Source organism: Rhamphochromis longiceps, linkage group LG5 (assembly GCF_057381845.1).
Source record: "Rhamphochromis longiceps isolate RC_006_pf linkage group LG5, R_longiceps_female_GT1.1, whole genome shotgun sequence".
Classification (NCBI taxonomy): Eukaryota; Metazoa; Chordata; class Actinopteri; order Cichliformes; family Cichlidae; genus Rhamphochromis; species Rhamphochromis longiceps.
In genome coordinates this window covers 25986282-26012115 of record NC_140561.1, presented here as the reverse complement: position 1 = coordinate 26012115, position 25834 = coordinate 25986282, and the positions used below count along the sequence as shown (strand labels likewise).

Genomic DNA, 25834 nt, shown 5'->3' with positions numbered 1-25834 from the left:
AAGCGGTACTAGCGCACGCAGGCTTTCAATTAAAATCAGTTATACAGCGATAAAAAGAAACACAAAAATGTCAAGAAGCCGTTTTATTATTAACTGCAATAGCCGGTCGCATGACAGCCACGGGAAGCCGACGGGTAAAGAGATCGGTTGTTATCGGATCACGTCGTTGAAGAGAAATTGTTCATGTTTCCGAAGTAACAAAGACGCGACGGATGGCCTGGATTGCAGCCATTCAAAGATCAAATATAACGTCCCAGAACACTCCAGCTCACAGGTTAGTCTGCTCCAAGCATTTACACAAAGGTCAGTCTGCTGTTGTAGTTAATGCGTCATTTTTCTTAACATAATTGGTGATATAGGTTACAAGCAAGAACAGAAATTGTCGCGCTATGCTCCTTTATTTATTGTGCATAAATAGTGAATTGTCCTGACACAATATTGCGTTTCGCTTCTGTTATTATGGTACATTGACAAAAACATATACTTTTATTCACAGGATAAAACAGGTTTTTTGTATCACTAATTGCCCAGTACGATTACAGCATACAATATTGTTGTCACTGCTACATTTCTGTGATGGGTACCAGAAATTATTTCCACTACTAATTAATTACCGTTGAGCTCAAAGGTCCTATTAATAAACGGTTAACGAATGTGTATTTATGACGACAATTTGTGAGACTGGTAAACTTATGATACGTACGATGGTCTTTCGTTCTACACGGTGCATTTCAAGGTCCTGTACCCATCCGTCGGTAAACTGTACCTGGGCTTGTTGCAGTGACCTGAAGTTACTAAACTTCATGAGTGTATGCACTCACTCCAAGAAGCGTATAATTATAAATATGCATATAAATATGCTAAGATGAGATAGCTGACTTCATCTAACTAGCAAATGTTTTCCAGGCTACGTTGGTGATACAGTTTTTTTTAATGTGTATGATATTTTTGTCATGCGATTTTAAAGCTGGTCCTACAACCGCATCCAAGAATAACATGCAGCTTATCTCAGAACTGTCGGTGAAAATTATTCTTGGAGCTAAGTTTAATTGAGCTGCATTTTAAAGAGGTGCAATTTCACAATTTGTGTATATTTTCTAAGTTCACTATTTTGTCATGTGTTGAGAAAAACACAGATTTAAAAATTACATGGTCTAATATTTACATTTAGCATAACTGCAACATTATTTTTTCGTTTGTTTTTTTTTAAGACTCGAAAGGACTTGAAATTCAAAGTTTCAGACTTGTGACTTGACTCGGACTTTTACACCAGTGACTTGAGACTCGACTCTGACTTGCCTGACATTACTTGAGACTTGACTTGAGACTTGAGGATAAAGACTTGAGACTTACTTGAGACTTGCAAAACAATGACTCGGTCCCACCTCTGGGTGAGACATTGAATAATGTCACTTTATATATATATATATATATATATATATATATATATATATATATGAAAATGAAGAACTATGATAACATATATTAAATAAATTATCTTAAAAACTAGAAACACAATTCACAACTCTAGTATTGCAGCATGATAACAGAAAAAATATATAAAAAATAATTAATATTTATAAAACAGTCATTATGCAGTTACAAAAGAAATATATATTCATAAAAGAAACAAACACGTGCTGTTGCAATTAATAGATATCCAGTTGGAGCTTGACTGTTAAAGACAGCTTTTGACAAACTTTAACAATGTTTTAAAAAGCAGTTCTTGTAACGACAAAATGTGTGCAGATTTTTCATTAATCATATAATAGATCAACAAAGGAAAAATGACTAAAACCATTTAATTTATTCTGATTACAATTTATCTGTTTTGCTATACTACAGAAACAAAATAAACCAACCAGATTTGTTTTCGTTTGTAGAATTTCTTTAACTCTACCTACCTAAAACATTCCCAACAGTGTGTTTATTTGCAGTATAATAAGCATAAAAAACTTGTGTAGCTCATCTGTAACTCATGCCAGAAGGGCACAAACTGCAAGGCCCACCTCAGGGACGAACACATGTGTTACAGACCAAACTGTAATACCCCTGAATATTCAGCAAGAAATCATCTATTTCAAGTATAGACTTGAGATAAACTCATTACCACATCAAAGTGAGGTTTTAAATATGAATCCATACATATGTGTTTCTGCTTAAGTCATGCTAAAGATCAAAAGGAATCATCAAGTCTGTTCTACAAATGTTTTTCACTTTCCCTTCTAGATCCTGTGCACTGACGTCAAGCAAGATAATTTTTAGCATACTGGCTGTAATTGAACAGAGTTATAATATCATCTTAAAATAATGCTTTCTAGATCACAAATGTCACTGTCCTTGGATCCATCCTGGACAAACTGAAGCCCGCTCTCTTCCTTTGGTAGGTGAAAGTCACTGATGTTAGTAGGAACAGCCAGCATGGGTTTGTGGTCTAAAGCAGGGAGAGAATTATTACCATCAATGATTTAGTTGAAATATGACATTATTTCCTCGCTGCACACCTACGCATTCGATAATAAACATCACACATTTCATTGCTGCCACCCCCATTTTCCACTTCACTTCCACTTCATTTTTCATTTTCCAAGTCACAGGAGTTTTCTGATTTGATCACCAAAATGCAAAATTTTAGGCGAACAAAGGCAGATTTATTGTAAACATTTCACTCCTGTGAAATAGAAACATCAGAGAGGAGTCGATCCAAAGGAGAAGGTGTTGCTGCACGTAAAAACAATTGTTCATTAGTGACTTTCCATGTAACTAAAGTATAATACACTGAGCTCCATCCATTGCCTTACAGATGTTCTATAGTGCAATTTGTTTTAAACAAATAAGTGGCATAACCTTAATCACTTTTCATAGTGAGAAATGGGAGCAAGATAAGCAGACTTTGACGTTTTTGACAGAAGGACATCATGGCTAGAGTTTGACTATCCATCAGCTTTGTAACTGTATTAAAGGTTTTATCACAATATGCTCAACTTTTTTTCAAAAAAGTTATGTGACTTTTAAGACTAACCTTTAATTATTAACTTAATGAGAGGTTTGGTTATTTTAATATTCCCAAACCAGACTTAAAACATGTCCAGCTTAATTTAGGGTTTTTTTGCCCTGTAGTGGACACCATGCACACAAGGGTTTGAATGTCTTTAATGTAAGACACAACTCATCTATCCATCCATCCATCCATCCATCCATTTTTCCTCTTGCTTATCCAAGAAGTGGGCACAGCTAACAGATATATTTATAAAAACTTCCCACTTTATAAACTACATTAATGCAACTGTTAATTAATAATGTAATTACAAGGAGGTATTTCTGTAGTCTATTGATACTAGATAGTGGAAAAGGGGTGGGATTAAATAAGCTTATGCTTCTTCCTGCTCCTTTTTGAACATGGACGTTATTTGGAGTTGTGGTTGCTCGTTTTCCTTTTGTTTGCTTTGTTCATTTGTCTCTTTTAATTCTATTTTTTTTTTATACTTTTTCAACATGTTCAAAATAAAGATTCAATCAATCAATCAATCAATCAATTTGTGCTACAGAATTTTTGTATTTATGTGTTTGACTAAATCTGCCTTAGAGGATTTCTAAAAAGAAGAAGAAGAAAAGGAGTGTCACATGTGCACAATTTAACTGAGTACATCCTGATTCTGCTCTTATAGGCTATCAGATTATATTCCAATGTAAATCAATATTTTTTCAGTAAACTGGCATATATATAGTACAGTGATGATCATAATATCACTATAGCATGATGTTCACTACAGTTGCATTTTCACTCCTGTCAAAGATGTTGTAAACTTGTGAGAAGTGTCCCTCTGGACAGACTTTGCAGGCAAATATTATAGTGTCCAGTAATTGACTACTATAGTAGTTGTAGTGCATTAAAGTTCTATAGCCAACTGCCACCGTGGGAATTTAGATGAGTCCTTTTATCTGATGATCTGCATTTGAATCTTTTTTTTCTACTGTTGATACGTCACAAAAATATATGAAAATAATTCTGGGAAGTTCCCCTTATGATGGTATTTTTTAAAAAGAGCAGTAGCAGTGATATTTAGGTTGAGTCACATCAATTTCTTCTGTTAATGAATACTTATTTTGATTGTTTAAATGCCACATGTGGTTTTCGGAAGGAAATCTGCCCATGCCAGTGATTCCACTTTGACATACTGATATGATTTTCCATGAACTTACTTGCTGTGTGAATCCTTAGGTACTTTATACATGTGTAGGACATGAACAGAAAGAGGCTGAGAGACAGCAAAATGACACTAATGCCAAGGATCACATGAATGACGTCTCCACCGTCTTTGGGCCCTGGTGAAAAGTCAAATCATAGTTAAGTTTCTTGATTGCAGCATATTGTCACTATGTTCTGTTGTCGTGTATCACAAGTGTTACATGCTGAGCAATCAACAAATTACAGCCTGTGTCAATAAAATGTGTGAATATGTGTACATACCGGGTCTGTCACAAATTGAGTCGTGTGTCCTGTTCCCTGGAAACCTTTCAGGAAACCCCAGCACGCTGCACCTGTTTAGCACAAAGCTTTTACATCACTGGCATGTTCACAACTTCTTTTACTTATCACTGCGGCAGAAGCTGTTTAAATCGATCTTACTGTGTCAGTGGTTTGCAGTCATTCGTTTGCACATCGAAATATTGTTTTTCGCCACATATGGCTTCACACTGATACGAATATTCTATCACCCTTGCATTCGAGGAGACGACTGGAACAAAAGAAAGAAATACTATTTCAGTAAACATGAAAGATACTTTGGGGGGGACATTTGTGGTTATAGGGTGACAGATTTTGTCAGCTTTGGAGATCCTGTGATTTATTGTCAGTTTCCGCCGTGAGGTCAGTCATGAGTCTAGTGATGAGGTTTTATGAGTATATATCTGATGACATATAGTAAGGACTGCAGCTTAAGACAAAAGGGAACTGAGCATTCACTCTTTGCTAAACACTCTTGACATTATGAACAGCTCCTCCTTCACCTGATCAGTAGGCTCAGGTTGAACAGCAGATGTGGAATAAAATTACAAATTAAAATAAATTCTTTCACATGGATCTTTTTTAATCATGTAATAATAAACATGTCTTGACTTTTAAGGGATTAGTCTAAATATCCACAATTACACAGATGCAATAGTCAAACCAGTGTTTGTGGCAGGATATATATTTTACTCGTAGCTGTAAAAACTCAAAATGTCCATTCTTACCTGTCCTTTTTGGTTTCTCTCCTGTGACGCATTTGTCTTTCACACAAGTCGAACAGATGCTGTTGGAGCACAGGAAACCAGCGGCACAACTACAGGTTGCATTTGTGGTTGATGTACATTTCACAGCATAATCTGTAGACAGACAAGAATTGAAACCACTGAATTCAACACAATATTGCATCTTTTGCTAGTTCTGGTAAATGCCTTCTCAGCTTCTCTCAACTTACGCTGACATGTCTGACATTTTTCACATCTGTCAAAGAGGTTGGGAAGTTGTGAGAAATGTCCGTCTGGACAGGCTTTGCAGGCAGTTTGTTGTCTGTCAGAGCAAAACTCTTCTACATAAGTGCCTTTAAAACCAGGAAAAAGTTAAAATCAGCGACTTTCAGTATTTTTCAGTATTCTTGAACGAAAAAGTTCAGCTTAAACACATAATCTGATCATTACATCAAACAGATCACTACTGTAATAATTAGATCAAACTAATCAAAACATTAGATTGAAAGACACTCATCTGATTTTTAAAAAAGTTTGGTTTTTTTTACCTGGGGGACACTTGTTACAACACCGTCCACTCATCTGAGTCTGTTGATCACCGCAGCTTTTAACGCATCCTATAGTCCAAAAGGCCACAAATAATGCTATAAGTGCCATGGAGAGGTTCAAGTGAATCATTGTGTCCAGTGCTCTGTGTGCGCTTACAGGTTTTTATATCGGTGGCTGACGTCAGCATGACAGAGAGTGTGACTGTGTAGTCAGGAAGTGAAAGACCACTAGTAAATATAGATCACTTCACGAACACGCTAAACTGAAAAGAAATTTGCTTAGTTCAACTTTTTTTTAACTGCTGTAAATTTACCAGATTACTTGCTATTATATTTTATTTTATTGTACAATTGAACTGGATAAAGCTGTACTTCTAAGCTTATCTACAGTGAAGCTGTTGGATTTATCCAAAGCAGACAACATTTAATGCTTGTTGTCACCTCTAATATAAATCTTTCATCTAAGAGACTTTCCTTTAAAAGCATGTGTTGGAGGAGCTTGTTTTCGAACACATGCAAGAACGTCTCAAACACTCCTGAAATAATGTCACACTCTCACAAATGACAGGTGACAAATTTCATGTGACAGCCTCTTTGTGTTTATGACAGCTTCTTTCCTAGATTCCACTCCTCTGTGGTGCTCACTATGGCTGTACAATAGGTATACCTGTGTATTAGGTATACCTGTTAAATAGCTTGATGATGCAAATATCTAATCAGCCAATTAAACGGCAGCAACTCAATTTTGATACATAGACATGGTCAAGAAAACCTGGTGAAGTTCAAATCAAGCACCAGAATGTGTGAGAAAGGTCATTTAACTGACTTTGAACCTGAAATAGTTTTCGGAGCCTGACGGGTTGATCTGGGTATTTCAGAAACTTCTGATCTGCTGGGATTTTCCACACAACCATTTATAGGGTTGACAAATTTACAACCAAATTAAGAGCAACTCTGAAAGAACAACACATCCATTTTTGGACTATAGCAGCTGAAGATTACACCAGATGCTACTCTTCTCAGTTAAGAACAGAGGCTACAGTTCACAGGGGTTCACAAAAAGAAGATTGGAAAATCGTTACCTGGTCTGATGAGGCTTGATTCCTTCTGTATTGTTCAGATGGTACGGTCAGAATTCGGTGTAAACAACATGAAAGGAATTATTCTGTCTTGTATCTACAGGTCAAGCTGGTGGTTATGCGATGTGCGGGGATTATGTTCTTGGCACACTTTGAGCCAAATACCAACTGAGCATAGTTTAAATGCCACAGCCATAGTGTTGCCGTAGTGTTGCTGCCTTTATAACCAGAGTGTACCCATCTTCTGCTGGCTGCATCCTACGGGATGATTTGCCATGTCACAAAGCTCAGCTCATCTTAATCTAGTTTCTTGAGCATGACAATGAGTTTATTGTATCTTTGGTATATGATGGAGCAAAATTCATATTATGGATGTTCAGCTGACAAATAACCTGCAGGAGGTTTTCCACAGTCCTTCACTGTGGGGCCAGGCAACATGTGCACGGCAACTTAAACATATGGAGGAACAATATGTTTAGCAATGAGTCCAGATTTTGTCTATGGAAACTGGCTTGTACGATTAATGTGTAGAGAAGATGCAAAGAACACTATGCTGATTGTGCACATATAAAGTTTCCCTTTAGGTTTTTTTTTTTTTTTTTTGGGGGGGGGGATCACACTGATGTTGTAGAAAAGATGATGATGATGTAGAAATCTTTACAAAAAATAATAACTCACGAAAACTATATACTTGGCTTTATAGGTATAAAGTACAGAGCTTTGTTGCTTTCCTTTGTGCTTTCTCTCCAAAGGTGTTCATTAATTTTGCTTATTTATTATTAGTTTTTATATATAGTTTTTTTTCCCTATAGTATTTATCTAATGGTAATACATTTTACTGGATAAGATGTATGGGTCTTTAGTTCTATGCAAAGCCATACAATGGTATGGCTTGTAGACTAGAAGCCTATGAAGGTCTGCCACTTAACATCAGAGGCTGAAACCTCAGATTGCTGTCTGTGGGTATATATTTTCACGGACCGGCCTTTAAGGTGTCGCGGATAAATACAACAAAATAAAACTAGTACTGGTACCGAAAAAAAGAAGATTTATTCATAACACACGTGAAAAGACCCAGGAAAACCGAGTTAACGATAAAAACGATAACAAAATAACGCTGAAAACTGATAACGACCCTGAAAACCATACATTTCACACCTGAGCCTCAACTCTCACTGCCCGGTACCAAACGACTCACGGACCAGTACCGGTCCGAGGCCCGGGGGTTGGGGACCGCTGACTTAAGTGATCTGCACTTCATATCTTCCACTTTAACCCAGCTTTAACTGGTCATTCCAGCACAATGGTTATTGAATTTAACGATTTAAACTTCAAATATACATTACCTGTCAACATTTTTAGAATGCCCCAATGTTTCCAGTTTTGGTTCAGGGTGCCTCTCACTCTGTACAAGTCACCAACCCAGTATCCAGCAAAACAGCCACAGGCCATCACACTTCCTCGTCCATCTTTGACAGTTGATGCTACACACTGTGCAACCATCCTTTCACCTACTTGACGGCATACAAAGATCCTGCTTGATGAACTGAAGATTTCAAATTTTGATTCATCAGTCCATGATACCTTCTTCCCATCTTCAGCAGTCCAATGGTGGCGTTTCATGGCCCAGTCAAGCCTCTTTTTGTCTTATTCTGACGCTTTCTTGTTGCAACTCATCCTGTCAAACCTGCAGCTCGAAGTCTTCACAGTTGAAACTGAGACTTGCTTACTACAACCAGTTTTGGTCAAGTTACTTGAAAATAGTTATTAGAAACTACTTACTGATTACTTCTCCAAAAAAGTAATCCCGTTACTTTACTGATCACTTATTTTCAAAAGTATTTAGTTACTTTCTTACTTAATTACTTTTTAAAAGTATATGCAACATTCTCTGACTGGAAAAAATTTGTTTAACATTTAAACCTATTTTCTACCAAGTCCTGTTGTTCTTAAATCTTTTTTCACCTGTCTAGCAGGAGTGGGACGGGTGGAGGTTTGCCCTGTGCCACAGTGGTAATGTCAGTGGGGGATACAGGGGTTTCTCTGTGAATTTCACATTTCCATGCCAGCGTGATAGGTACTGTCTCAGATTTGAAGTTTTCAAAGTAGAAAAAAGTTTGTTCCCACGCTGAGTCTACAGTAGACGCTAATGTTTTTGTCGCCTTTTACAGAATCAAACACAAAGTAATGTCAGTACTTCCAAGCTTTAAACGCCGCATGGTCGTACTCTCTCCAACACTCCATATTATAGTTGCTCTACATACGTCTGGTGCTACCACGGACGTCGCACGCTCATGCATCATTGTCATGAGACGCTCTCACAAACAAAATCACAGTTTAGTAACGCAGTCATGCAGTGTGCTTACAGGAAAGTAACAGTAATCGAATTACTTTTTTGCAATAGTAATCCCTTACTTTACTCGTTACTTGGAAAAAGTAATCGGATTGCAGTAACACATACACATCTCTGACTGCGACCAATATTAATCCGTGCTTGAGGCTGTTATCGTATGAGCTGCCTATCAGTAACTCTCAGAAGCTTGTTCTCTGATTCAGTTGTGGTTTGGGGTCTGCTAGACCTCTTCCTGTCAGAGTTTGGCCCAATTTCTGAGTGCCTTTTTTTAGTAAAGGAAACAGTACTCACTGACGCTTAAAGTGTCATGACGGTCTGTCTCTCTTCTATTGTTAATTGCCTTTTTCTCGCCATTTTTGTAACAACACACTACTTTCTGCAGTACAATACTGTTCTGCTGATGCTCATGAGGGTATGGTACCACATTGTGTTCCAACACTGCTATCATGCATTTGGAACACCTGTAGGAATTAGTAGCACCAGCTTTCAAGGCTTGATCAACCTCCATTGCTGCAGAACAGCAGTTAACCCATTTTGTGTTCCCTGAAAACACAAAAAGGCCTTTTTGTATAATTCTGAAATGCACATTGTTTTTCAGTTTTGGGTAACCTTACTCTTTTTTCTTATCTCTGCCAGTTCATCACTTACCTTTTTTTTTTATCATTTCAAGCTAATCATTGGACTTGAATCACTTGAATTGCATTAAATAACTGGAAAAATTGGGGTGTTCTAAAAGATTTGACCGGTAGTGTATGTTATTCAAAACTCTTTTGTTGTCCAAGCACCTACTTGTCTGTCTTCTATGAGTCACTCAGCCTCTTTTCTCTGTTTTTTTTTTTTTTTTAATTTGCTGTCACTCCCCCTCTTTCAGGCTGTCTGTCATTCAAGGTCATCTGTAAAGGTCTTATGCAAATTCTACAACCATCTGCTCACTCATCTTCACCTGTATTTATATGCCTGGTGCTGTAGTCACTATTTTCTCCCTTTTTCTCAGATTCTGCCCTGTAATATTGCTTCTCACTGGAGTCTAACTATCAAAATATGTAAATTTTACATTTTCTTACATGAACTTTGCACTCTCTGCTTTGTAAGTAATGTGTATCTGTTTGCATTTTTATTTCTGCATTTTTGTTCACTTATACTTACTTTTGAAAAAGATCACACATTACATATAATTGTTGGAGCAGATGAAAAATGTATATACAGTGCTCCCTCGCTATAATGCGGTTCACCTTTCGCAGCCTTGCTGTTTAATGGATTTTTTGTGCAATTTTGCACGCTTTTTTTTTACAGTGCATTGTGTTCTGTGTCCTGATTGGCTGTAGACCATTTTCAATCAGTATCCTCTGTGCCACGTCTCCTGTACAGTACAGAATGCGTTCAGCTTGTCAAATTTACATAAATCGTCGATCGCTAGCAGTGTGACTCTGATGTGCTGTACTATATGTTTCTAAGTTTTCTCCCCAACAAACACAATGTCGATGAAACGTTTTGCACCGTCAAAGGCACCTGCGGTAGCACCCAAAAGGCAGAGGAAGATGCTAACCATCGCACAGAAAGTTGGACTTCTGGACATGCCAAAAGAAGGTAGAAGTTACTGTATTTTACAGATTATAAGGCGCATTAAGCGAAACAAAACAGTCAGATAAGTCAAACTTTACTCAACTCATTCTTCTTGCTTCCTCCACTTCTGTACCATTGATTCATTAATGTAGAATTATCTCGCAGCTGCTCTATTCCCATGTTTTGGACCTGAAAACAAGGTTTGATCTTTGGTTTCATTCTATAATACTGGACTGATTTTTCTACAAAGGTTTGAACTTTGAGAGTGTTTAAACAATAGAGAAAAGTGTGAAAATGTTCATGCCTGTCTGAGAAAAGTGTATAAGGTGTGTAGTGAGGGGTTAAACAGCCTTAAAACATCTATAATAATTGTAAAAAAAAAATAAAGCTGGCTACTTTGCGGATTTTACCTATCGCGAGTTATTTTTAGAACGTAACTCCCGTGATAAACGAGGGACCGCTGTAATGATATGGAAATTTTGGCGGGAAAAAACTATTTTTTACTTTTCTGATCCTCTAGAATTGTTCAACATGTTCTTACAAGTGTACTAACTTAAATTGTATATATAATACAAAGCAACTAACAGAAGCAATAACAATATTTTATAGTTTTGTGCCTGGAAATCCCACAGCCCACAATGAGTGAGTATGATAATCCCTGCTGAAACCCAAAGGTGACCACAGTGAACTCAAAAAAGTAAGGGATGACTAAAGATGTACATGGTATGTACAGAAAAACAAGCGTGTGATTTTTTGCAGGGTTATTTTTGTAGCCTACATGTATATGTTGCAGGAGCACACAGTGCAAATGGATGATGATGTGAAGGTTTTACTGTCGTTCTGTGACCTTTTAGTGACAGTACTTTAGGTTGCTTTTGTTGACAGGGAGTTTCCTGGCAAATCAAGAAGGTGCTTAAATTTTGTTAAATGAGCCACTTCATTTATTGTAATTAATAAGCCAAAGCGCCATACATGTGGCTTTCTCTAATCGGAGGATTTTTTTCCCCTTTGTTTAACATTAGGCATCATGTTGCTGCAGTAGTTACTGTGGTTTAGAAAAAGCACCTGAATGGGTTTTCTCCTGACACTCTAGCTTCCCCACCCCAGTCCAGAGACGTGGCTGTCTCTCTCAGCTGGCCTTGTAAACACGCTGACTATCAATTTAATAATTTTTTCCTGACTAAAGTTTTAACGGACCATATTTGCAGAAGCTATGGGAGTACATCAGAAATGATCAAATTTAGTCATAAGAAGTAATTAATTAACCCTCTGATGCATATTGGTCACTGGAGTGGACAAGTCTATAACTTTATAAAATAAAAAACATATTTTTGGAAAAAAAGAGTTGAACATTTTTTTTCATGTCCTTAGAAGAATAAAAGCACTTAAGAAAAAAAATCTTGAGAAGGCTTTCATATTTCATGCATCAGAGGGTTAATATCTGACACCCCTGTGCAAAACTGCCACCTACTTAAACCACATGACGTGTGCCCTCCTATCATAAAAAAAAAGAAACTACAGACATTTACTTCCGTCATTGACAGACAGACCAAACCACATGGTTCAATGTACGAAACCTTCAGGATGTGACGTTAGCATATGCGTGCTCACTACGCAGTAGACAGTAGCTATTAGTACCGTCCAGAGGTGGGACCAAGTCATTGTTTTGCAAGTCTCAAGTAAGTCTCAAGTCTTTATCCTCAAGTCTCAAGTAATGTCAGGCAAGTCAGAGTCGAGTCTCAAGTCACTGGTGTAAAAGTCCGAGTCAAGTCACAAGTCTGAAACTTTGAATTTCAAGTCCTTTCGAGTCTTTAAAAAAAAAAAAACGAAAAAATAATGTTGCAGTTATATGCTAAATGTAAATATTAGACCATGTAATTTTAAAATCTGTGTTTTTCTCAACACATGACAAAATAGTGAACTTAGAAAATATACACAAATTGTGAAATTGCACCTCTTTAAAATGCAGCTCAATTAAACCTAGCTCCAAGAATAATTTTCACCGACAGTTCTGAGATAAGCTGCATGTTATTCTTGGATGCGGTTGTAGGACCAGCTTTAAAATCGCATGACAAAAATATCATACACATTAAAAAAAACTGTATCACCAACGTAGCCTGGATAACATTTGCTAGTTATATGAAGTCAGCTATCTCATCTTAGCATATTTATATGCATATTTATAATTATACGGTTCTTGGAGTGAGTGCATACACTCATGAAGTTTAGTAACTTCAGGTCACTGCAACAAGCCCAGGTACAGTTTACCGACGGATGGGTGCAGGACCTTGAAATGCACCGTGTAGAACGAAAGACCATCGTACGTATCATAAGTTTACCAGTCTCACAAATTGTCGTCATAAATACACATTCGTTAACCGTTTATTAATAGGACCTTTGAGCTCAACGGTAATTAATTAGTAGTGGAAATAATTTCTGGTAGCGTTACAGAAATGTAGCAGTGACAACAATATTGTATGCTGTAATCACCGCGCGGATAGGAGGCGGCTGGCTTGACCGCGGCTCACAAATGACGGCTCACTTTACTGTAGTCTGTAATCGCACTGGGCAATTAGTGATACAAAAAACCTGTTTTATCCTGTGAATAAAAATATATGTTTTTGTCAATGTACCATAATAACAGAAGCGAAACGCAATATTGTGTCAGGACAATTCACTATTTATGCACAATAAATAAAGGAGCATAGCGCGACAATTTCTGTTCAGCGCCAGACTTGCTTGTAACCTATATCACTAATTATGTTATGAAAATGACGTATTAACTACTAAAAAACACTGACCTTCGTGTAAATGCTTGGAGCAGACTAACCTGTGAGCTGGAGTGTTCTGGGACGTTATATTTGGTCTTTGAATGGCTGCAATCCAGACCATCCGTCGCGTCTTTGTTACTTCGGAAACATGGCTTGAACAATTTCTCTTCAACGACGTAATCCGATAACAACCGATCTCTTTACCCGTCGGCTTCCCGTGGCTGTCATGCGACCGGCTATTGCAGTTAATAATACAACAGCTTCTTGACATTTTTGTGTTTCTTTTTATCGCTGTTTAACTGATTTTAATTGAAAGCCTGCGTGCGCTAGTACCGCTTGCCACGAGTTCCCAGAATCCTTTGCGGTTCTACCCGTGAATGACGTCACATTTTCAATCTCTATATAATATGCATGTTAAATTTTATATTTGGGGTAAAATATCAAGTCTTTTCAAGTAAACCGGTTCAAGTCCAATTCAAGTCCCAAGTCATTGGTGTAAAAGTCCAAGTCAAGTCACAAGTCTTAGAACATTTTTTCAAGTCAAGTCTAAAGTCATAAAATTAATGACTCGAGTCTGACTCGAGTCCAAGTCATGTGACTCGAGTCCACACCTCTGGTACCGTCACACTATATAGCCACAAAGGGCGGCAGTGACACTGTAGAAATCAGGATTCCCCTTCACAAGTAGAGCACAGAAGTGCCACCTACTTTGTGGGTGAAAGGAGCATGTTCTGTAACAGAGCCTTCCAACTGATAAACTTTATGAATGGTGCCGTCGGAACATTTGATGCAGATGAATAGAAACGGCATGGCTTCGATCAAAAATAATGACACGGTTACAGTATTTACTTCTCTTAGGCTGTTCGCTAAGGAGTATATGTAACTCCACTGATGTTATACATATAGGTCAAAAAGCTACACGTGTTTTGTGGCTGGAGTAAAAGTGATGTGAAACTGCTCACGTCGTCCTTAAGTTACGTCACTTCAGTCGGCGTCACACTAAAAGTTCAAGATGAAAGAAAATGTGATCAAGCCCACTTTGGGTCTGCTAGTGGTTAACAGCTCAGGGTGACATTAGATCAACTGTTCGCTGTGTAGTTAATGTGTTAATGGGTTTTTGACATTACAGGATGTACAAATTCAGTACCTGTAGATCAGCTGTATCTATTTAGATCATTTAATTTTATACTTCCTATTGTAAAAAAGATACAAAACAATACAAAAACCATTACTTACATTATAAACATAGCATCAAAATAAAGTGAATATAGAAGCCAAGATACATTTTTACAAAAAGAACACTTTTTTGTCTTGTCACCAAAAAAAAAAAAAACAGAATAATATATGTTATATTTCAGGAAAAAAAAGTCCAACATAAACATTAGGCTACTATGAGTTTGCTGCAATAAGGGTTAAATGTCAAGCAAATGCAAATACATGCCTACTCAGAAAAGCATGTACGGTTTCCCAGAATTTGCACACATAGAATTATAGAGATTGCCGAGTTAAAAAGCTAACAAATACAAATAATAATAAAAACAAAAGGGCATATATTGTATGTACAGCATACAGCATGAAGTATAGCATGCAAGCTGCTGTACTTCAAAACCAGACGAAAGGTTGTTTCAGGTGCTGTATTTTTCTTTGAAACCACACACCTACTTCCTACATCTCTGACATTTACTGAAAGCAAACTACCTGCAGGGTTTCCAGTATGTGTGTACTCTCTGTAAGTCATATTTGCGTTTTACAAAAAGCAGCTACAACAGTAAAATGTTGCCTACTCACAGATATATTAAGATTAATTTAATACCTAATAGTACACAAACTAATAAAAAGTCATCTTTACTAAGTAAGAATGTTTACTTCCTGTGAGTTATACTTAAATAAATGCTAAATTTTTAATATTAAGTTAAGGTTGGACTGTTATATACATGTTTATACTTAAATAATGGATCTGAAAACTTGATATACTTCTGTCTTTATTTAAATCACTTTCCTTGGGAAGATTTACGGTGCGGTAGCTTTTTCTATATTCGGTTCTTCACAAAGAGTCAACCAGGCAGACAAAGCATTAACTGAAATTTATGAATGTGTGTGTCTGGTTTCTGGTGCAAAACATAAGTGAGGAGAAGTATGAGGACGCTTTCATAACTCCTCTGACTATGTGATCCGAGAAACATCTCCAATGAGGTATAAACAACATGAAAGTCCTCACATTTACAACATCAGTCTTTCCAAAGGCTAAAATGAAAACATGAGAGGATGTATGTCTCAGTGGGGAAAAAGAGCCACATTTAGGTGCCTGGGGGGAACTCCGCCAAACCCACACATCACTGAAAGCATGTTTGTTTTCACAGACCTGCTAATTTGAACAGAGCTGAGTAATCAAAAACTGAGAAACAATGGGCAGAAAGACTTCGTGCAAAAATTAAAGTAGTTCATAATATATCCTGGATCAGTGGTATTGATTGTACTGGTCTTACTGGGTATTTCTCAGGCTTGTCACAAGCCCCAGTTAGTCGCATTAAGTTATGTCATGATATATATATATATATATATATATATATATATATATATATATATATATATATATATATATATACATACATACATTGAATATACAAACATTTCACAGAGGCATTTAGTGGCATGATTGCTCAGGTCACTGTGCAAAAATCTGCATATAGAAAATGTTGATCAATACTAACATTATACAGATTTCTTTGAGCAACATAATAATATTAATAAAAATAATATTATGGTCAATTTACAACAGTTCAAGTAGTGAAAACTATTTTTTACTACTTGCTGTTTCACAGTTTAAAAAGTGAGGTAAGAGGCTTGCAATATGTTTGTGATAATTCACGATTCTACTAAAACAGAACAAACAAAAGTCAAATATTGACTTGAAAATACACCTGTAACAATACAGATATAGTAAATAGTTTGATGATGTATTTCTAATACAAAAGCAACACTGTAAGGAAAAATACTGATATAACGATTACCTGAGTCAAAGGTTCAGCTGTGTATTTCATGCCTAAATGAAAAAAAATAACAAGTTTAACTTCAAGGTTCCATGTAGTCTGACTTGAGCGGGGTCTGGCTTTCATTACAGCTTTCCTCAACTGGCGTGCGGCACAAGGAGTCCATTGCTGTAAACAAAAAATATATATTTTATTTCAAAAAGCTTAATTAACTATCAATTAGTTAATTAATTCAATAATATTGTTGACAATAACTATTTCCCATTTGAAACAGCACAAATCTCAGAGTGTGTGAAGCATTTTGTGAAGAAATATTGCCCATTTTTTCTAATAGTGGTAAAATATGATAAAGAAATAAATCTCTGACATGATTAAAGATTTTCTGGGGGGGTGTGGGCATATATCTTGATGCAAGAAGGTGAACTGTTGTTGCCTGTTGCTTCAAATTTTGGTGCGTCACTTTTCTCATTCAACTTCTCGACATGAAACCACCAAGACCTTTCTTATTGTCTGAAGTGTGAATCACTTGCCACATACGTTGTACTGTTTTTTGCTTGTGCCAGCAGTCAGTGATGTGCAGCTTGCAGGTCACAACAGTTAGTACAACTAGTCCGACAATTCCGAAAATAAGGAGGGCCATACCTGGTAAGACAAAATAAACCTGCTAAGTTAACTTAGCTTTACTTTTGATCTGAGGTTGCATGATCGGAAGATGGCTTACCAATGTAGTTGCCTGGATATACAGGAGGAGTTGGAAGCACTTTCTTTGTGGAAGTGGCCACTCGTGGAGTAGTAGTAGTATCCATCCCCTGAGTTTTGGCCCCCTCATGTGGACGTTGAGTTATTAAACCTCGGAGAGTAGTAATTGTATTTGATGTGGGAAGTGTAGTGCTGTAAGTATCACTGTTTGGCTCATTACAGATGGCATCTGACGATGCAGTTCCACTGAATTTCACCCCTGATTTACATCTAGAATGAAAGATAAATGACAAAGCTGTTAACAACAAGCGTCACGTCCAGACCCTGTTGAAAATTTGTTTTAATCATATATCATAAAAGTACTAAAAACACTAGAATACGTACTCTTTCCATTTTTTACAGTCTGAGTTTTGAGATGTAATGAAAAATCCTTCTTCACATCGTTTACATTCTCCTAGCAGGAAAAAAAGAATTGATGATTTAAAAAGACATTTTCTTTAGTGTGTATGGTAAATGATCCAATATTATGATCCAGTCTTGTACCTCCTATTCGTTTAAATCCCTCAGCACATTTGCAGTTGGAAGAATCACTGTCCCATGGAACAAAGTCTTTACGGCACGCACATCTTGTGTTTGTGAATCTGGTACAGAGCTCTTTAATCTCACTACCATGATCTGCAATAAATAAATAAACAAAGAATGTTCTTAATCCTGATGTCGTAATTTGAGTGTGAACTACATGTTTTGTCTCCATTAACAGAGCAGGTTTATCATCAGCTGCTCACATAGCAGCTGTTTTTCTAATAAGTTACAAAAGCTTCAGCACTTACTAGTGTCACACGTTCTACATGCTTTACAAGATTTTGAAGTATTTTCATGATCCTGATAAGAGCCTGATTTGCAGGGTTCACATCCATTTCCATTACGGGATACTTTTTCGCCTTCAAGGATTTCACAGTGTTCAAAGAAAGGACACAGTTTAATTACAGTAATTACTATACTTTCAAAATAAAATTTAAAAAGTGAAAAACTGATTTTAAAGCATTATACAGAGTGAGTAAAATGATAAAAGGCACACTTTACCTGTTTTGCATGTCAAACCAGTAACATGTTGGTTAAAAATCAAAACAAGTATGAGGACTTTGAGCATAGCCATATTCAGTTCTTCAGTGCTGAGAAATGCCACTATTTCCTGTGTGACACACAGCATAAGAATGTGACAAAAGAGAGACGCCACCTGCATAAGCTCTTTATATGGGGCTGTCCCAGACTGCTCACCTACTTTACTGATAAAACAGTTACAATTTATAAGTTCGGTGACTATCCTGTCTATCTTACTACAAACTGTAATGTTTTATTAATATTTATTTTTAAAAAAAACTTAAATTGAAACACATATTTTACATCTATGACATGTCAGTCATAACATAGTTTCTAACAGGTATTCTAAGATACTAAATATAGTGTCTAATTTTTTAACACTGGATAAATTAATTATGTAAGTCAACAATTTAAAGAGCCATCTTACTTAAAATTCACCCTATATGTCTACAACTTGAATATTGATAATAAAAAAATTCTGTACAATTCAGTACATAAGTAATAAGATGTTTTACTAACTCAAAAACCGGTAAAAATATTTTAGATCCATATAAAGTATGATGGAAAAAAAACATCTTTTAAACTGAAATACAGCTTTGAGGGTATTTTTAGCATGTTTATTAACCTTTTTCTGGGCTTTTTTTCTTTGTTCAGGAAAAAAGGTATTGGTACTGTGGTTAAGCTATCGGAAACAGTTAACTATGTATCTTTGTTTTGTCTAGGCAGAAAAAATTGACATTGTATTATGGCATATGGACTCAAATGGCAAATGGAAAATCCACATATTCTTGATTAGTGCAAGATACAAGATACAACCACACACTCGCTTCTTGAAAAACGGATGTTGAAAAAACAACCCCCGCTCCTGTTTTATCTCTCTCTCTGTTCGTTTATGAACTTTTCGTAGGTAAGGCGACCCAAAATTAATATGTTTATATTCCAATCATTCAAGAGTTCAGGAAACTAAAGATATAAAACATAACAAACTGTGCTGTCTTTACTGTTCACTTTGCCCATTGTTTGTCTCTCTTTAACACACAGCCCAACTGGTAACATATGATGACAAAGCTAGTTTCACTCACTGGCCATTTTGAAAAGTACACCTATTCAACTACTTCTTAAAGCAGCTACCTCACAAGCCATAGTCAAGACAACCTGCTGTATTTAAAATGTTCAAACTGAGCATTGGGATGGCAAAGAAAGGCGACTTAAGTGACTTTAAACATGTCAGACAGGCTGATCTGAGTATGTCAGAAACTGCTGATCTAATGGGATTTTCCCACCTAACCATCTCAAGAGTTTACAGAGAAAAGTCTGATAAGAAAATATCTACTGAATAGCAGTTATCTGTATGAAAATGCCTTATTGAAGGTCTGCTTCAAGCTGAAGGGAAAACAATAGGAACAACATAAACATAAGCAACATCAAAGGTATGCATAAGAGCATCTCTGAATGTAGAACTCACTGAACAACGAAGCAGATGGTCTACACCCAAGATCGCACAGTGTCACACTGTCAGCTAAGAACAGGAAACTGAGGATTCGAAAGAAAAAAAAAGATTGGAAACACATTAGAAAAACTCCCTTGCTGGATGAGTCTCAGTTTCTGCTGCAATATTCTAATGGTAGAGTCAAACTTTGAACAGCATGAAACATCTAGCTGAGCATGATTTAAACACCACAGCCCCAGAACATTGTTGCTGACCATGTCTTTCCCTTGTGATCCAATGATCACAGTCTGCCCATCTTGCTCACAGACATTAAAGAGATAATGGAAAAATAAGAAATTGTGTGTTTATCTACACCAGGGGTCGGCAACCCTGGGCACGCGTGCTGGTGGCACGACGATAGCTGGACTGGCCATCAGGCATACCGGGCATTTATTTGTCCGGTATGCCCGATCTGATATTTCGTTTTTATGGGCCGATAATTTTTTCTATTTTTTATTTTTTGTAACGGTATAAACAGTGAAAAGTGGTGGATTGGCTAGATGCTGGTCGATGTGTAAAAATAACTCAGGATATACAGGAGGAGGAGAGACCCGGGGTGGCTGCCGGTCCGAGTGTCAGGTGAACTGAACTTCAGGTAGGAAGTTATGACCTGCAGTCCATTTGGGTCAGATATAAACCAAGTTTAGTTTATTTTCGTTGTGCTGACGTTTTACAGTCAGTTACAATAACTCGTACTGCGTGCTAGCTAGCATGACAGAATTTCTATACAGCTGGGTGGGTGCTATGATGTTACTGATAGTGAACTTTATTTTATTCATAAGGCTAGTTAGTAGAGTTGCCAACCGTCCTGTGAAAAACGGAATCGTCTCGTATTCAGAGAAAATGTTACGCTTTTCATTTGAGGAGAAAGGGAACACAGTTTGTCCCGGAGTTCAGCTAGAATGGGAAAAGACGCAAAGGTGGAGTTCTTCTGCGTCTTTACGCTGCAGCTGCCTCTTCTTCTCTCATTCTCTCCCCCTCCCTCTCCTGTTGCTACTTCAACCATGAAACTGATCAATGATCAGCTGATCGGCTTTTCTCTCTTGTTTGTTTATCTCCCACTTTGCGCCAGAAAGAGGAAACCGCCGGATGTCGCGTTAAACAACAGCAGCACGTTTAAGCTTCATCAGCTGTTGCTAGAATTTATTTAACATTAATTTCTAGTATCAGCTGATGTTTGCTGGAGCCACAGCTGTAAAAGCTGCTGGTCATTATATCGGTTTGGTTATCTGCTGAGAGGGAAACATGCAGATGAAACCAGTAGAATCATCAGAGCTGAACAGGTGATGGAGAAACAGGTTTACCTTTTAGGTGACATGAATGAGTTGAAGGGAAGTTATGAACTGTTTCTGAGAGACTAATAACACCAGGATCTTTTCTAAGTAGCTGACAGTTGGTAACTGTGCAGGGACGTGTCTAGCAAAGTTTTGCCAGGGGGGCCCGGTAGGGCATTAACAGGGAAAGGGGGGCACGAAGACATACTTTTCTTTCTTATTCTCATTTAAAATGTCTCACTTTTATTAAATAATTATCTGAATCTTACAACCAAAGTTTTTATCTTTGGTTGTACCAAATCCTAATTGAGATTTTTGGGCCAAGTGCAATAACGTCAGATTCATCTGAATTTAGAAGAAGGAAATTAGAAGTCATGCAGGTCTTTATGTCTTCAAGACATTCATGCAGTTTGACTAATTGTTATGTGTTTTCTGGCTTCATGGATAGGTGGAGCTGGGTAACATGTGCATAGCAATCAAAATGTATGTTGAATGATACTGTCCGAGAGAAGCACGTAAAATGTAAAAAGAATTGGTTCAAGCACTGAACCCAGTGCAACTTCAAATTTGACCTCAGTGTGTGAAGACAACGCCCAAATTAAAATTAAAAAGCAATGTCTCTTTTCAGGAATCAAAATTTTTTTCCCTGTGAGCTGTTTTATATTGCTGGCTTTCTTTTCTTTTTTTTTTTACCAAAATGCTCTACATCCATTGAACAAAGAAAGCACTCATACAGGTAACAGTACAACTCAGGGTACACCAATGATTGTAAATCCTGTCAGTGGCACTTGCCTCTTGTAACTCTTGACATGGGTCAATGAACAATTTGCATGATCATGATGCATTTGCATCATGAAAGACTAAATGATTCCTACCTGAAACAGCTCACACAGCCACGTTTGTAGCTTATTGACTTCTAGAAAGCGATAAGTTTCCAGTTGAATACCATAAGGCAAATGCCAGTTAGTTGTTCCATTATCTACACTTTGTACCTTTGTTGCTCTCAAGGTAAACAGTTCTGTAGCGTCAATCTCCAAAACTGAGTAAATAATGATGAAATAACCTTAGATAGATAAATAGCCTACAAAGCAGTGGAAAAATATGTGCACTGATTGTGCTGTGAAGTGTCCCTTGAACACACTTCCTACTGAATTCTCTCTTAAGATGAAACATATGTGGAATATATATTTGCTGTTTCTGAAGACACGGCAGAGAGTATATGTTGAATTTTGCAGAAGAGACAAAGCTAACACTGCAACCAGATATGAAGATTATCATGTATAAGCTACCTTTGTGCAGAATTTTCAGCCTCAGTTTCAAAAAAACGAAACAGTTATCGTACATCTTTGAGTAATCAAGAATTCTCAACTCTGAATACTGAGTAAAATCTAGATACATGAGTAAAAACCTCTAGATTGCCTGTAAATGTTGTAAACTGAAAATAGTCATCATGTTTGGTGTGACTATGAACACCAAAATAACAAAATCAGTTTACAGTTGTTTTGTCCTCTCTGCACATCAGCGACAAAATTAACGCTATTGCTGTTTGTTAAAACTCTTAAAACTCTGCTTTCATTTGTGCACTTTTATAATTGCTCAAAGCTTTGTATAGTTGACATAGTGTGTGAGGAACTGAGCTGGTTAAGCACGAGGACACACTTAGTATTTAGAAAAAAGTGGTCTTTATTTACCCCTAAAAATGCAAAAATATACTAAATAAACTAGCAATACAGTGCCCATAAAAGAGGTCAAATGACTAGAACTAAACACAAATAAAAACAGCAACTTAAAATATCTCCATCTTAAGACCAGGTGGACACATGACGGGAACACAAATACTAGCAAATTAACCAACACCAAGCAAACAAAGCAACACTTCACTTCAAACGGCCCCATGCCACTCCCCTGTTTTAAATGCATTTTAGAACAGCACGCATCAACACCACATATGAGCAGGTAGAGTGAGGTATGGGATCTTCACACACCCCCGTTCTCTATTGTGGTGCCTGGACCTGGGAGTATAGAGTATGTATGGGGAGTGTGAGTGTGTGTACTGGGTTCACTTCTGTGTGTCTCCATGTCAGGTGAGTACTGAGTATTTGTGCATGTGCGCATGAGGGGGGGAATGTGTGTGCATGTTTGTATTTGTATGTGCCTGTTTGTATATACTGGCTCACTCCTGTGGCTGCTTGGTGCACACTGGCCCTCCTGGCTCTGTTGGGCCCCTTCTAGGGTGTGAAGGGCCCTTGGATCCTGGGTCTCTGGGCCCAGGGCTCAGTCTGATATGGTACAGCTGGCTGCCAGTGGAGCCTGCAGCCTCAGTGCTGCAGGCCCTGTGACTTCTGCACCTTGGCTGCTGGGTGACCCCCATCCGAGGCACTCCACAGCTCTTTTCTAGGTGGCTGACGTGACTGCCCCTCTGGTGGTAATCCTTGCTCGTGGCCCGGAGCTCCTCCATCCCTGCTTCATGTCCTGGGGGGCAGGGCTATGGCTCCTAGCACCCACTACCCACATAGCAAAATTTGTATGGCCTGGATCTGGCCCACAAATGTGCTTACACATGGCCCACATACCGCAAAGAATGACGGCCCTTTGGTGGCCCAGATCAGGTTTGCCAGAGGTGGCACACACATGGCCCAGCACAAGGCCAGTTGCAGGCACACTGGTGGTCCTGTGCTGGCCCATGCGTGGAGTACCTCTGGCAAACCTGATCTGGTCCACCAAAGGGCCGTCATTCTTTGCGGTATATAGGCCATGTGTAAGCTGTGTGCAGCCACGGGCCAGTTGCAAACACACTGCTGACCCTGTGCTGGACCAGAATAGTTTCAGCTCTTGCCCCAAATGTCAGCCTAATGTGTACCTTAATCAAGCCATGTAATAACAACATGTGCCATCATTGCCAAGCCATGCCCACGTCGGGTTGACATACACCCTGCCATGACACCGGTCAGTCAGAAGTGCAAGTTTGATGCCAGATCCGGGCCAGACCTGTTTTCTATGAACCTGGGCCACATAAACCAAACCACAATCTGGCCAGATATGGCATGCCATCACATAAACAGTGCCATCTATATCCGGCCTGGCCCATGTCTTGATGACATACCACTTACCATGCCAGAAGTCATGTGGGTATTAGACACTTACATGGAGAAATCTTATGAATGTGCTCACACACACAGGTTTTACACATAAGTGTTCATACAGGTTCATACAGGTGTACAAACAACTTACAGACACACACTATCTCGCTTGGCTGCTGCCTCTAAACATATCATGTATTGTACAGTTAACATTACATTTTTATTAATTGCTGTTACTCATGCCCATATTGGTTATTGCTGTGGTTTCCTTACTGTGCTGTTTTATTTTTGCTTGTTTTTTTTCAATCTGCTTCCTTCTTCTCCTCTATTTTTCTTTCCCTCTCAGTCTGTTAACTCTCTTCCGAACTTCTCTTTCCTTCTTCTTTCTCTGTCCTGTCCATTCTGATTGTAATAACTTAAATCAAAATAATAATAATAAAGATCAAATAAACTATGACAATCAATTGAACCAGAATTGCAAAAGCTGTAATGGTCCACTTGGAAAAATAAATCTCTTGGGCATTTTTCTTGACCTTCAGACAGTAATTCTGATTGCTACAATGCCGTACAGGACGACAATCATATTCACTTCTTCAATGCAATGTTTCCTGTGTGACAAATAGAATAAGATTAAGACAAAGAGAAACACCACCTGACCAAGTTTAAATTGGACACTCCACACAAATAAGACAGCAACATTTATCACTCATAACTTTGGAACCAACGTTTTACTGTTATTGAAAATACCTGACAACAAAAGAGTTCCCTCTCTGAGGGACATTTCCAGAAAATTGTTGAATCTATGTCCCAAATAATTAAACAGTTCTGAAGGCAAAAGGAAGAGCAAAGGGTACAGTCAGAGGGGTACAGTCAGAGGCTAGACAGTCTGACACTCTCCCCTGTTACCTCAATACTGCAAACCACCAAATCAAAAATATGAACTCAGTTTCATTGAACTCTGTTTCCCAATTCCCACCATCTGCCAGTACTAACTCTGTCTTTCCCTCTTTGCAGACAGCCCCATAGTAAAATCATGACATAAATAAAGAACATTAAACCAAAATACAGAGAATCTGAAGTCAGTCACAATTTCCAAACCAAAAATTAACAACCCAAGCTCACACAGCCAGCATAAACCCATCACAAATTCCCACAGGAATTTCACAATAACTTGGACCTTACAAAAAAAAAGAGAACTTATGTGTTTATCTGCACAAATAAAATAAGGGATTAATTTCAGATATAGAAAAGAGAACAACAAAAAGCAGCAATCCCCTACCAGCACTCTTCCTTCTGCCTTGTTGACAACAACTGAAGAGACAGGGGTGTGTATGTCTTTCTCTCTCAATATATAATCCTCTGGTGAGGGGGTGGATGTCTCTCTTGCAACAATAATTGGTCATCTACTGAGAGCGAGTGACAGTATGCCAACCGCTACATTCTCAATTTTTCTCTAGCTTTAAACATTCATGCTATAAACCTTATTTCTGTAACAACTGACAGGTACAACAGGGATGTGTTGTGGAATTTTCTGTAAAAAAAAGAAAGGTCTGCAGTATGTTCAGCTGTGGTCAAGCTATTTTATTACTGCATGCATGCAGGAGAGCAAACACACACACATCAAAACATCTCAGGTCTAAGTAATGAGCACACTC

General features: G+C 37.8%; 2 protein-coding genes across 4 annotated transcripts; both read right to left on the bottom strand.

The window, feature by feature from the left end:
* Positions 1 to 1474: 1474 nt before the first annotated feature.
* On the bottom strand, positions 1475 to 7426 carry LOC146670150 (tumor necrosis factor receptor superfamily member 3-like). Its single transcript, XM_085406926.1, has 7 exons — positions 5781 to 7426; positions 5463 to 5585; positions 5236 to 5367; positions 4631 to 4739; positions 4472 to 4542; positions 4204 to 4326; positions 1475 to 2434 (listed from the first exon to the last, which is right to left on the bottom strand). The coding sequence occupies exons 1-7, from the start codon at positions 5908 to 5910 to the stop codon at positions 2298 to 2300; spliced, it is 825 nt and encodes a 274-aa protein (XP_085263052.1). The 5' UTR covers positions 5911 to 7426; the 3' UTR covers positions 1475 to 2297.
* Positions 7422 to 25496, bottom strand: LOC146670149 (tumor necrosis factor receptor superfamily member 4). Of its 3 annotated transcripts, XM_085406925.1 has the most exons (9): positions 25459 to 25496; positions 19802 to 19869; positions 18319 to 18427; positions 18066 to 18176; positions 17779 to 17910; positions 17620 to 17689; positions 17258 to 17505; positions 17074 to 17178; positions 7422 to 16704 (listed from the first exon to the last, which is right to left on the bottom strand). In XM_085406925.1, exons 3-9 carry the CDS (start codon positions 18389 to 18391, stop codon positions 16619 to 16621), a joined length of 825 nt encoding a protein of 274 aa, XP_085263051.1. In that variant the 5' UTR covers positions 18392 to 18427; positions 19802 to 19869; positions 25459 to 25496; the 3' UTR covers positions 7422 to 16618. The 3 variants fall into 3 exon arrangements, with proteins under 3 accessions (XP_085263051.1, XP_085263050.1, XP_085263049.1); XM_085406924.1 differs by having other exon boundaries at positions 19802 to 25488; XM_085406923.1 differs by lacking the exons at positions 19802 to 19869; positions 25459 to 25496 and having other exon boundaries at positions 18319 to 18728.
* Positions 25497 to 25834: the final 338 nt, after the last annotated feature.